General features: G+C 36.1%; 1 protein-coding gene across 1 annotated transcript in view; it reads left to right on the forward strand.

Annotated features, from left to right (window-relative positions):
- Window positions 1-14,408, forward strand: part of VWA5B1 (von Willebrand factor A domain containing 5B1) — a 264,188-nt gene that overhangs the window by 16,010 nt on the left and 233,770 nt on the right. Inside the window, exons 2-3 of the mRNA XM_053689852.1 lie at window positions 3,499-3,659; window positions 9,068-9,288. Of these exons, the coding sequence (XP_053545827.1) occupies window positions 3,499-3,659; window positions 9,068-9,288 (382 nt within the window). The remainder of the gene's footprint in view (window positions 1-3,498; window positions 3,660-9,067; window positions 9,289-14,408) is intronic.

Genomic DNA, 14,408 nt, shown 5'->3' on the forward strand with positions numbered 1-14,408 from the left:
AACCAAAAATACGCTGGAATTCCGCATCATAATTGTTGCGAGATTGATGCAACCTAGTTATCAAAGCCTCAAGATCGGCAAATGTTGAAATTTGTGACGTAACATACAATCCCGCAATCTAAATCTGACTCAGATCGATGTTTATGTCATTACAGATGTTACGAATACACATTCGGCTCTATTTGAAACTTTTTCCCATTTATCAAACTTTTAACAGGTACGCTCGCGTCTTTTCCGACACAGCGTACCTGGTTTTCTGCCACCCTTGAGGCCGCGAATGCCATAGAAATCAATGGGAGTATGAAAGCCCCGAAAGCTTATGTTCGATGCTGCAAGAGAATGAAGCATATTTTATTGATTTCTATGGTAGAAAAAAAGTTAAGTTTACACCTAACACCCTAACATAAACCCTGAGTCTAAACACCCCTAATCTGCCGCCCCCGACATCACCACCACCTACATAATGTTACTAACCCCTATTCCGCCGCTCCTCGCCACCGCCGCCACTAAATAAACTTATTAACGCCTAAACCTCTGGCCTCCCACATCACCACCACTAACTAAACTGTCAGCCCCCCACATTGAAAAAAACTAAATTAAGCTATTAACCCCTAAACCTAACAACCCCTTATCTTTAAATTACAACATCCATATCTTCAAATAAATTAAAACTTACATGTAGAATTAAAATAAACTAATTTTAAACTATTAATTAATCTACCCTAACTATTATACTACAATTAAATTAAACTACCAATTAAATAAACTAAATTACATATTAAAAAACCTAACCCTACTAAAATTATTTAAATATACAATTAAATATTATTACAAAGTCCTAAATTACAAAAAAACAAAAAACAAAACTAAGTTACAAAAAACAAACAAACACTAAATTACGAAAAAAAACAAACCAAATTATTAAAAATATTTTGTTTACACCTAAATTAATAGCCCTATCAAAATAAAAAAGCCCCCCGCCTTAAATATAAAAAACCCTAGCCTACAATAAACTATGGATGGATTTTACAAGTGGGACTTCAAGAACTGTAAGTGGATCGTCGGGAGTTAGTGTTAGGTTTTTTTAAGGTTTTTTTGGGTGGGTTTTATTTTTAGATTAGGGTCTGGGCAGTAAAATAGCTAAATGCCCCTTTAAGGACAATGCCCATACAAATGCCCTTTTCAGGGCAATGGGTAGCTTAGGTTATTTTAGATAGTTTTTTTTATTTGGGGGCTTGGTTGGGTGGTGGGTTTTACTGTTGGGGGTGTTTGTATTTTTTTTGCCAGGTAAAAAAGCTAATATCTTTGGGGCAATGCCCCACAAAAGGCCCTTTTAAGGGCCATTGGTAGTTTATTGTAGGCTAGGTTTTTATTTTTATTTTTATAGGGCTATTAGATTAGGAGTACATTTTTTTTGTTGATAATTTGGTTTGTTATTTTTTGTAATTAGTGTTTGCTTTTTTGTAACAGTTTTTTTTGTAATTTAGGACTTTGTAATAATGTTTAATTGTATATTTAAATAATTTTAGTAGGGTTAGTTTTTTTTAATATGTAATTTAGTTTATTTAATTGGTAGTTTAATTTAATTGTAGTATAATAGTTAGGGTAGGTTAATTAATAGTTTAAAATTAGTTTATTTTAATTTTACAGGTAAGTTTAAATTTATTTGAAGATAGGGATGTTGTAATTTTAATTTAAAGTTAAGGGGTTAGGTTTAGGGGTAATAGCTTAATTTAGTTTTTTGCGATGTGGGGGTCTGACAGTTTAGGGGTTAATGGGTTTAGTTAGTGGTGGTGATGTGGGAGGCCAGAGGTTTAGGGGTTAATAAGATTATTTAGTGGTGTCAGCGTCGGGGAGCGGCAGGATAGGGGTTAATAACTTTATTTAGGTTGCAGCGATGTCGGGGAACGACGGGATAGGGGTTAAACATTTTAGTATAGTGGCGGCATTTAGTGAAATGGTATAAATAAAGTTGGGAAAAAGCCGAATAGACGCAAGATCGTTGACTGCTAGTTAACAACAGTCCGATGCTCATCGCCCCATACTTGGTGCACGTGTTTTTGACATCTATTTTTATAAATAAGGAGAGCATATTGAGATCCGCGGCCGCAATGTTTGTGGATGTTAGACGAGCGTATTGATGCCGGCGAATGCAACATAGTTGACACTTTGATAAATATGCCCCTAAGTCTCCATAAGGGAGAAAGGGCAACCAGATGTGGACTCCTTGCTCAGTGTGCCTAGAATAATATGGCTACACCTCACTGATGAGGCCCAATGAAGGCCGAAACGGTCAACTGGAGTTGCTTGGTATTTCGGACCTGGACTGATCTTAATAGGTGGGATCAGACTGATATACTACAGTAAAGTTCTACTCTGTGAAAAGCATTACTGGGCTAAAAAGAGTCTGCACCCAGGTGGGAAATTGCAATAGAACAGGCTAATAAGTTATTGAGCTGTTCGTTCCTGAGAGTCTTTCTGTGAGTGTATATATATACGTATGTGTGTGAAATATTCATATATATATATATATATATATATATATATTTTTTTTTTTTTAAATATATATAGAAATATAAATTTTAAAATAAAAAGTGTCTATTTAAAAAATAAGTCTATGTGAAGAGCATTGGAATGTAAAGTATCTGTAACTCACTTCGGGTTTAGTGCATTTTGTCTAATGTGGTGTCTGGTTAGTGCACCCCATAGAAGTCTATGGGAATGAGAAGTTAGCACGCTATCCAAAGTTTTGAAGTTAGCATGCATCGGACTGTCGCTCATGCACTAACTTTTTACTTTCAACTTGAAATACGCACGCTAACCCAGCTGCAGTTATTTATTTAGCTTGCCACTTGTAATCTGGCCCCCAAGGTTTAAAAAGGACAAAAGTAAAAATGTCACTAGATTGCTGGCCTAGAGATACCTACTTAAAGGGACAGTAAAGTAAAAATTAAACTTAATGGGCCATTAAATATAGAAATATGAACAAATATGTAATAAAAATACCACAAATTAGCACTTATTCTGAATTTTAAATGAGCAGTATAGTTTTTTTAAATGACAAATTTAATTTTTTTCTTCAATTTGCTTGCCGTTGACTCATATACGTGTACACTGTGATCTCTTGCACATGCTCAGTAGGAGTTGGTGCCACACAAAGTGTGCATATTAAAAGAGTGGCCTATTTTTGGTTCAGCACCTGGGTAGCGCTTGCTGATTGGTAGAGCTAAATGTAGTCACCAATCAGCAAGCACTACCCAGAGTGCTGAACCAAAGATAATCTGGCTCCTAATTCTTTCTTTTTCAAATAGATAGCAAGAGAACTAATAAAAAATTGACAATAGGAGTAAATTAGAAAGTTGCTTAAAATTATATGCTCTATCTGAATCATGAAAGAGAAAAATTTGGGCTTAGTATCCCTTTAAATCATGTCTATTTTTTCTTTGGTACATATATGGGGATGTTTTTCCTGCCTAACGTTATGTGCTCTCCCTACAGCTCTGTTTGTGTATCCACTGAATGAGCATACTGTGGTGGTCGGCTTTGAGGCTGTGATTTGCCGGCGCATTGTCACCGTCCAGATAAAGGACAAAGCCAAAATGGACGAGTCTTACTACGATTACTGCAGCATGGCCAGTGGAAGATTCCCTGAAGGTAATTTTGAGGTTTTCTTCATTTGATGCAACTCACCAGTTAACTGTTTGCTGCAAACTTGACTGAACCTAACAGCCAATGCGGAAGCCGCACGTCATGATTTGCTGTCAATTATTTAACCAGAGACCAGTGCTTCTTCCAATTAGTATTAGATACTTTATAATCTAATCTAATTCAAAATGCCTCCATTTTTTTTACTTCCCATGGATGTATTTTCAGAATAAATATGGCAATATATTATTTACTATTTCAAATATATCATTCATGCCAAATTCGGAATAATACATATGATGCCAAATGTTCAAAACCATATTACAATATTTAGTTATAAACTATAAAAATAGCATATAGAGGGTTAGATTTGACGTTAATGTAAACCCCCACTATTTTACAGTGCACTGTCCCTTTAAATAACTATATGTATGTTGTATGTATTTTCTTTATAAGTTGCTTTATTTATTTTTATTTTACTTTCATGTGCCTTTATTAAGGATAATTTATTTTCCGATATAGCTATAAATGGCATCAAAACTTTCGAATAAATTGTATACATTTCTGAAATATATACTAATTGTGTTATCATTCATAAAATCTTCAACAAATGCTAGATGTTGAGTCTGATAATGCAGAACAGTATTAATACAAGACACATCTAGACTAATTACAAATACAAGATTGAACTGATGTGGATACACAAATGAAATAGTGAATTGCGCTTCTGCTTGAGATGGTCTGTTGCTTTTTAATTTGAATAGGTTGTTTCGTAGCACATGTTTTAGTGTTAAAAAAGTAATTACTATTTGCTAATCAATTAACAGATGTGAGTTTATGGATAAAATGAGATTTAAAATAAATATCTATTAGCAAATAATTGCAGCATGCACTCTGAAAAATATAGCAATGAGACAGCAATACAGAAAATCTAAAAATACTTATGTGAGAGAACATAAAATGAATAAAATGTTTTTATTTAAACTTTATCGTGTTCAACAATAGAATTAACGGAACATAAGAACTAATATGGCTTGCATCTAACAAAGCTTGACACGAAATCGGTACCAACAGAGTAAAATATTGGAATATTAAATGAGAATGATGAACCATTTGGGTAATGATCTGTAACTAAACTATCTGACATAAAGACAGCTCTTAAAGGGGCACTGTTTGTGAGGATCAGGGGATGGGAGGTGTCAGGTGGGAGGCTAATCTCTAAACTACAGCTAAATAAAACCTTACAAGCTACCTGATAACTCCTTCACTGCTGGGAATTTCAGAAATGTGGTACGCAGCTGCAATTAGAGGCCTTCAAATTGCCAAAAACAATAGCAGTCATATATGTATGCCGTTTCTGAACAAAAGGGATCCCAGAGAACCTTTTTCAACCATTTTTTGTGACTGCAGTAGTTGTGTGTAAATAATTTCAGTGAGAAACCCAAAGTTTGTGAAAAAGTTAAAGATTTTTTATATGAATGTATTTGGCGGCGAAATGGTAGCATGAAATATACCAAAATGGGCCTAGATCAATACCTTGGATTATCTACTAAAAAATAGGTAAATAAAAAAAATAAAAGGCTTTATTTCTGTTTAAAATTAGTTAAGTGATCATCTATGTTTTGTCTTCTGCTCGTGCCTTAATATCTATAGTTGCGTGAGGTGCCCCGTACATGATATCTCGCATGTGAACCACTCGCAACTTAGAAAAACAATAATTAACTGCAATTCATAGCAAACACGCTTGCGAAAGTGTTTATGTAAATATAAATGTTTGCAATTAAACAATATTTGCACGTCTGTCTTGTAGTAGCTGGATAAAGATGCTTCCGGTGGCTGGCCGTGGGTGTTCTAGAAACATTTGTGGGTCTTTTTACATAGACTTAGGCCCCGTAAGTAGAATTCATAAGGACTTTATTGCCCCGTGAAGTATTTAGTATCATTGGGGCATTTTGCTATTTTAAAGCAGGGGATTCTATTTTTCTTTTTCTTTTATTTATTTGTTAGAGTAGACTGTTTTATAGAGGGAGCTTTTTTTTTTTTTACTTGGCTTGATCTGTAAGGTTTTAATTAGACGTGTGCATTCAGATCCTTCGTAAGTATACAAATGTGGAAGAAGGCGGCCACCCGTTGCCTTTGGCTCTTTAATACTTGTGAAAGTTCAACACACTAAGCTCTGGATTTTCACAAGAATAAATCCGGCTCTGAAAAGAGCCGAATGCTACAAGTGGTCACCTTCTTCCGGGGCACACGTTTTGTTTTAATGGGGTTTTTCTGCTGCTGCAGCTTTTACAGTGGACTTTGTTCTATGTGCCCAGAAGTAAACGGTAACAAGCTAGATCTGGCTCTATTGTCATAAGGGGCAGGTACAAATCTTTACTAATGTCAACGTTTTTGCCATATTGCAGAAAGTTGTTTCCATGAGATATTAGTTTAATTTAACCAGTTTTATTGAATCTAGGCCAATGACATAAAGTACTTATCAGCCAATCAGCATTAGTAGGAAGTGACTAATAACCAATGATTACTAGGGAGTGCCTAACAACCAAACAAGTTTGCCTAACAACCAGTTAGCATTAGTAGGGAGCAACCAATGCTGATTACTAGGGAGTGCCTAACAACCAAACGGGTTTGCCTAACAACCAGTTAGCTTTATTAGGGAACCGGACAACCAATGATGATTACTATGGAATGCCTAAGAAACAAATGAGTGCCTAAAAAACAGTTAGCATTAGTAGGGAACAACCAATGATGATTACAAAGGGAGGGCATAACAACCAGTTTGCTTTACTAGGGAACAACCAATGATGATTACTAGGGAGTGCCTAACAACCAGTTAGTTTTAATAGGGAACAACCAATGATGATTACTAGAGAGGGCCTAACAACCAGTTAGCTTTAGTAGGGAACAACCAATGATGTTTACTAGGGAGTGCATAACAACCAGTTAGCATTAGTAGGGAAAAAAAACAATGATGATTACTAGGGAGTGCCTAACAACCAAATGAGTGCCTAACAATCAGTTAGCATTAGTAGGGAACAACCAATGATGATTACTAGGGAGGACCTAACAACCAAACAAGTGCCTAACAACCAGTTAGCTTTAGTAGGAAATAAACAATGATCATTACTAGGGACTGCCTAACAACCACATGAGTGCCTAACAACCAGTTTGCATTAGTAGGGAACAACCAATGATGATTACTAGGGAGGGCCTAACAACCACATGAGAGCCTAAAAACCAGTTAGCTTTAGTAGCGAACAACCAATGATTATTACTAAGGACTGCCTATCAACCAGTTAGCTTTAGTAGGGAACAACCAATAATGATTACTAAGGACTGCCTAACAACCAGTTTGCTTTAGTAGGGAACAACCAATGATGATTACTAGGGAGTGCCTAACAACAAGTTAGCATTAGTAGGGAAAAAACAATAATGATTAATAGGGAGTGCCTAACAACCACATGAGTGCCTAACAACCAGTTTGCATTAGTAGGGAACAACCAATGATGATTACTAGAGAGGGCCTAACAACCAAATGAGAGCCTAACAACCAGTTAGCTTTAGTAGGGAACAACCAATTATGATTACTAAGGACTGCCTAACAACCAGTTAGCTTTAGTAGGGAACAACCAATGATGATTACTAGGGAGTACCTAACAACCAAATGAGTGCCTAACAACCAGTTAGCATTAGTAAGGAACAACCAATGATACTAGGGAATGCCTAACAACCAGTTAGCTTTAGTAGAGAACAACCAATGATGATTACTAGGGAGTACCTAACAACCAAATTAGTGCCTAACAACCAGTTAGCATTAGTAGGGAACAACCAATGATGATTACTAGGGAGGGTTAACAACCAGTTAGCTGTAGTAAGGAGCAACCAATGATGATTACTAGGGAGGGCTAACAACCAGTTAGCTTTAGTAGGGAACAACCAATGATGATTACTAGGGAGGGCTAACAACCAGTTAGCTTTAGTAGGGAACAACCAATGATGATTAATAGGGAGGGCCGAACAACCAAATGAGTGCCCAACAACCAGTTAGCTTTAGTAGGTAAAAACCAATGATAATTACTAGGGAGGGCTAACAACCAGTTGTAAAAACAAAAAAAACCCATAAATAAATAAAATACAGGTTTAAATGCTTGTTTGAGTCACTGACTGATTTTTTTTATCTTTTTGATGAAAATAGCAAATTCTTCCATAATTAAAAATAAATAAGTACATAAATAAAAATCTCATTGTATGCCAAATTAAAGAGACACAAAAGTGCAAAAAAGAAAACATGCTAATATGTTTACATTTTATAATTACACTATTGCTTTTATATAATTGTGTACTTAACCCTTGCAAAGTATTTCTACATACAGCTAAATTCAGCTCCATAGCAGTACTGCACTACTGGTACTTAGCTGAACACACCTGGTGAGTCAATGACACAATACCTATGTGTATGTTGCCACCAATCAGCAGCTAGCTCTCAGTAGTGCACTGCTGCTCCTGAGCCTACCTACATATGTTTTTCAACAAAGGCTACCAAAAGATCAAAACAGAAGCAAACTGAAACTTACATGCTCAGTCTGAATCATGAATTCATTTTGTGTTTCATCTCTCTTTAAAGGGACATGAAACTCACAATTTAACTTTCTAATTTACTCCTTTATTTTCATTTATTTTTGTGCTCTTGGTATCCTTATTTGAAAAAGAAGGAATGAAAGCTTAGGAGATGGCCCTTTATTGGTTCAGCAACCTGAATAGCGCTTGCTAATTGGTGGTTACATTTAGCCACCAATCAGCAAGCACAACCCAGGTGCTGAACCTCCAAAGCTTTCATTCCTGGTTTTCAAAATAAAGATACCAAGAAAACGAAGAAAAATTCATAATAGGAGTAAATTAGAAAGTTCCTTAAAATTGCATGATCTATCTGAATCACGAAAGAACAAATTTGGGTTTAGTATCCCTTTAATTAAAGGGACACTGTACCCAAACTTTTTCTTTCGTGATTCAGATTGAGCATGACATTTTAAGCAACTTTCTAATTTATTCCTATTATCAAATTTTCTTCATTCTCTTGGTATGTTTATTTGAAATGCAAGAATGTAAGTTTAGATGCCGGCCCATTTTTGGTGAACAACCTGGGTTGTCCTTGCTGATTGGTGGATAAATTCATACACCAATAAAAAAGTGCTGTCTAAAGTACTGATACCAAAAAAAAGCTTAGATGCCTTCTTTTTCAAATATTGATAGCAAGAGAACGAAGAAAAATTGATAATAGGAGTAAATTAGAAAGTTGCTAAAAATTGCATGCTCTTTCTGAATTACAAAAGAAAAAATTTGGGTACAGTGTCCCTTTAAATTAATAGCTACAATTTGTTGTAAACCTGTATTCTGTAACTAAATGTGTTTTTGCGTTGCAGGGAGGATTCTGCTTGATGAGGACTTGGAGAGAATTATCTTTGTGGCCAATCTTGGAGTAGTCCCTGCTCAGGAGAGTGTCTCTGTACTGATCAGTACATCTTCGGAGCTGCCTACCCTCTCCAGTGGCGCTGTCCGTGTGCTTCTCCCGCCAGTGTGCGTCCCAAGAGTGTCCCACGGCACCTCTGAAAACAGCCTCACGTCTGTGTCGCCCCTGAGACTGTAAGGACATATGCACTATGCAGAAATAACATAAGTTTAACCTCACAAGATAATTCCCCATAAATATTTAATTATGTTTAGTAAAAAAAAATCTTGTAGTATATTTTTATTATTTATTTTCCTGTAATTGCCTGAAAATTATGCTTTGTACATTATTATCCTCACTGAGGGTGTAGTGAATTCTTTGAAATTCAGAACTGTGACCTTGCACTATTATAGTGATTGGTTGATCCGTTTAGGAACTCACTTAGTAAAAAAAAAATGTTTTACATTTTTTGTGGTAATTGTCTGAAAATTGAGCTTTGTATATTATCCTCACAAAGGTTGCAGTGCATTCTGTGAAATTCAGAACTGTGACTCTGCAACATTAACGTGAATGTTTGATCCATGTAGGAAATCATTGAAATATATACTTAAAGGGACACTGAACCCAAATTGTTTCTTTCATGATTCAGATAGAGCAGCAATTTTAAGTAATTTCATAATTTACTCCTATTATCAATTTTTCTTCGTTCTCTTGGTAATCTTTATTTCAAAAAGCAGGAATGTAACGCTTAGGAGTCGGCCCATCTTTGGTTCAGCACCTGGGTAGCGCTTGCTGATTGGTGGCTAAATGTAGCCACCAATCAGCAAGCGCTACCCAGGTTCTGAATCAAAAAGGGTCCGCCTTGTAAGCTTACATTCCTGCTTTTCCAACTAAAGATTCCAAATTAGGAAGAAAAATTGATAGCGTATCCTGTCTGCATTTATCGATGTGCAGCGGACATGATACGCTACTTCGTATCATTTCCGCTCGCACATTGATAAATAAAGTCCTATAACTTTGCACTTATTTTGTCACTATTTAAACAGCTAATGGAACTTTAAAAATACATCTACATGTTATTCTCAGACTAATCTATTCTGTGAATGTATCATTCTATCTAGCATTTGTTTAGTGTTTTATGTCCCTTTAAAGGGATGTGAATAACAGGTTCTATTTCAGTTTGCCTCTAGACACAGACATTCAGTAAAATGCACTACTTTATTCCTCGTGTCGATCAAATATTCACTCTCAAAAGAACAATTTCAAAATCCCTTGTAACTATGGGACATATCTATCAAGCTCTGAACGGAGCCTGCAGGCTCGCCAGAAACAGCAGCGGTCTAAAGAGATCGCCAGAATTCAACCCGATCGAGTACGATTGGTTGATTGACACCCCCTGCTGGCGGCCACAAATCTGCAGGGGGCGGCGTTGCACCAGCAACTCACAAGAGCTGCTGGTGCAATGCTGAATACGGAGAGCGTATTGCTCACCTCATTCAGCGAGGTCTGGCGGACCTGATCTGCACTGTCGGATCAGGTCCAACAGACCTTTGATAAATATCCCCCTATGTCTAAAATGTATTCTACTTCTAAGGGACAGTAAACACTTTGATATGTTGATACAAAATGTTTAATTATATGTAGTAAAACAATGTTGCAATATACTTTTATTATTTATTTTGATCCCTCCTTTCTTATAATTTAAGTCTGAAAATGATGTGTTTTCCAATTCTGACAGCTACTACTTATCTGTCCGTAATTGGCTTGAAATGACCAGATAAAAACTGCAAAACAATTAAAATGTTGCTAACATAATGATAGTGCCTATTCCAGTAACACTTTCTGATTGGCTCCTCTAAATAAGGCAATTGGTCAGGAGTTTGGCTGTTGAAAAACAATTGCAGCAAACAAGATTAATGCATTAAAAAGATTTTCAGACTTACCCGCTATGTTAATTTATTGCAAGACTGCACAAACATATTGGCCCAGATTACAAGTGGCGAGTTAAATATTTTTTTTTGCTTGCGCACTAACTTAACATTGAAAGCAAAAACTTGTAAAAGTAAAGTAAAAAGTGCACAAGTGAAATCTGATGCTCACTAACTTCAGGACATTGGATATCACAATCTTGTTAAATTCTTCTCCCCATACACTTCAATGGAGCGCACTGATAATAAAAACGTATTGCTTGCGTGCTATCTCGACACTGTGGTAGACCTACAGCGCTAAACCCAAAGGTAGTTATAAATATTTCACATTCCAATGTTCTTCACATAGAAGAAATTGGTCTTTTTATGTTTAAATATATATTTCCATAAGCATCTGATTATTTTTTTTGTAAAAAATATATCTATACCTGTATATACAGTGTGTATATATATATATATACTGTATATATATATATATATATATATATATATATACACGTTGATTGGAGAATACGTTGACGGATTTGCATATATACAGATATAGATATAATTATATGAATATATAAAGATGTAGATATATATATATAGGGATACAAAACCCATTTTTGTTCTTTCATTATTCAGATAGAGCATGCAATTATAAGCAACTTTCTAATTTATTCCTATTATCTATTTTTCTTTATTCTCTTGCTATCTCTATTTGAAAAAGCAGGAATGGAAGGTTAAGAGCCAGCCCATTTTTGGTTCAGCACCTTGGTAGAGCTTGCTGATTGGTTTGCTACATTTAGTAACCAATCAGCAAGAGCTACCTAGGTGCTGAAATAAAAATGGGCCGGATCTTAAGCTTACATTCTTGCTTGTTCAAATAAAAATAGCATGAGAATAAAGAAAAAATTATAATAGGAGTAAATTAGAAAGTTGCTTGAAATATTACAACTGAATAAATATAAATTTTCATGTTTAAATCTCTCTCTCTCTCTCTCTCTCTCTCTCTCTCTCTCTTTTTGTAAATATCTTATTATAACTTTTCATGTGACAACCCTGAAGAAATGACACTTTGCTACAATGTAAAGTAGCGAGTGTACAGCCTGTATAACAGTGTAAATTTGCTGTCCCCTCAAAAAAACTCAGCACACAGCCATTAATGTCTAAACCGTTGGCAACAAAAGTGAGTACACCCGTAATTATTATATGGCGGATGGACATGATTCACTGTAGCGAATCATTTCCGCCTGACATCGATAAATGCTGACAGCATACGCTGTCAGCATTTATCATTGCACAAGCATTTTTTGTGAAATGCTTGTGCAATGCCGCACCCTGCACATTTGTGGACAATCGGCCGCTAGCAGGGAGTGTCAATTTTCCCGATCGTATCTTACCACCGCTGCTTCTTAACTCCTGAATGAGCAGCATCTGCTGCTTAATAAATCGCCCCCTCGGTCTTCAGTCGTGCTAACCGAACAAGCTCAAATTTTGTTTGTGTTCAAGAGCACCCTTTTACTTTCAACTTGTAATATGCACACTATAATCACGTTTGTAATGCGTCCATCGGTGTCGCCAGTTGCGCACGCATCCTCAAAGGAACGCCAAAATAATGTAAGATTCCACCTGGACCGCAAGTGGATTCTTTCACCACCCTGCCATTTTCGGAATCCACCTGGATGCAGCGTAGGCAAATAACGAAAAAAACACGTAGCTAACCGCCCGCAAAAAATAAATAAAAAACACGTAACCGCCCGCATGAAGTATAACAAAAAAAAACTAACTTCCCGCATGAAGTATTAACAAACACTGAAACCGCCAACCCTCACATCGCAAAATAATAAAGTAATTAACCCCTAATCTGCAAATAACATAATTAAAATATTAACCCCTTAACCACCAACCCCCCACATCTCAAGAAACCTAATTAACCCCTAAACCACCAAACCCCCACATTGCATAAAAAAACCTTATTAACCTATTAACCTCTAAACCACCAACCCCCCACAATGTAAATAACTAATTTAATTACTAACCTAACACCCCCATTAAATTACAAAAAAAAATAATCTAAAATTACAAAAAATAAAAAACTCTAAAATTACAGAACAAAATAAACAAAATTATATATATATATATATATATATATATGTATAGAGTTAAGTAGAATGTTACCACTCAGTGTCAGTGAGTAGAAACAAGCGTTACTCTAGTAAATGCGCTAGTCAGAGGTATGAAGATCTTATAGAGCAGCTATTCTAGTGCAGTGAAGGAGTAATAGATACCCTTACCAAAAGTTACCTCAATCCTATGAGGTAAGTTTGCCGCATTGGAGGATGTATTTGGTGGTTTGATGAATCCTAGATACTCTGATCTGTGTAGTTTCGCTGCCTCTTGGAGTAGAATGGGATGTAGGTCCCCTTTGTGCTGGTTTCTTTAGGAAACTTCCTGTATTTGTTGCCTCTTGGAGCTTGGTTTTCTTGTCTTGGTATGAACTTTCTTGTCCAGATATATACTTGTTGGCTTCCTAGTGATCCAGTCTGTTTCAAAGAACAGTGCGGTGATCATTAGACAAACGCCGCAATCACTGAAACCAGCACAAAGGGGACCTACATCCCATTCTACTCCAAGAGGCAGCGAAACTACACAGATCAGAGTATCTAGGATTCATCAAACCACCAGATACACCTTCCAATGCGGCAAACTTACCTCATAGGATTGAGGTAACTTTTGGTAAGGGTATCTATTACTCCTTCACTGCACTAGGATCTCAATATCTTATCTAAGACTTTAATATACATGCGTATATCCATATAATTTTTTCCTTTTTTCTTTGCCAACCAATACTGCTGAGACTCTAATATATACAGTTTTTAAGAATATCTATAAGCGCTGTTTACCCTTTGATACATACATATATATATATATATATATATATATATATAAATAAATTAAGCCTAACCCCTATGAAAATAAAAAAGCCCCCTAAACTACTAATAGCTCTTAAAAGGGCCTTTTGTAGGGCATTGCCCTAAGTTAAACAGCTCTTTTACATTTAAAAATTACTAAATCCCCCCTAACAGTAAAAACCCCCACCCACCAAAAACCCCAAAATAAAAAAACTAACACCAAAAAAACTAAACTACCCATTGCCCCTAAAGGGGCATTTGTATGGGCATTGTCATTAAAAGGGCATTCAGCTCTTTTACTGCCCTTAAAAGGGCAATCAGCTTTTTTCAAGCCCATTAAATCCCTAATCTTAAAATTAAACCCCACCCCCAAGAATAAAAAAAATAAATAGGTGCTCACCGTTCCCAAAGTCCGGCGGAGAAGGTCTTCTTTCAGACGGTCCTTCATCTTCTATTTTCATTCGGAGCAAAGGCGGCGCAGAGCGGATGTGG

This window comes from Bombina bombina, chromosome 8 (assembly GCF_027579735.1).
Source record: "Bombina bombina isolate aBomBom1 chromosome 8, aBomBom1.pri, whole genome shotgun sequence".
NCBI lineage: Eukaryota > Metazoa > Chordata > Amphibia > Anura > Bombinatoridae > Bombina > Bombina bombina.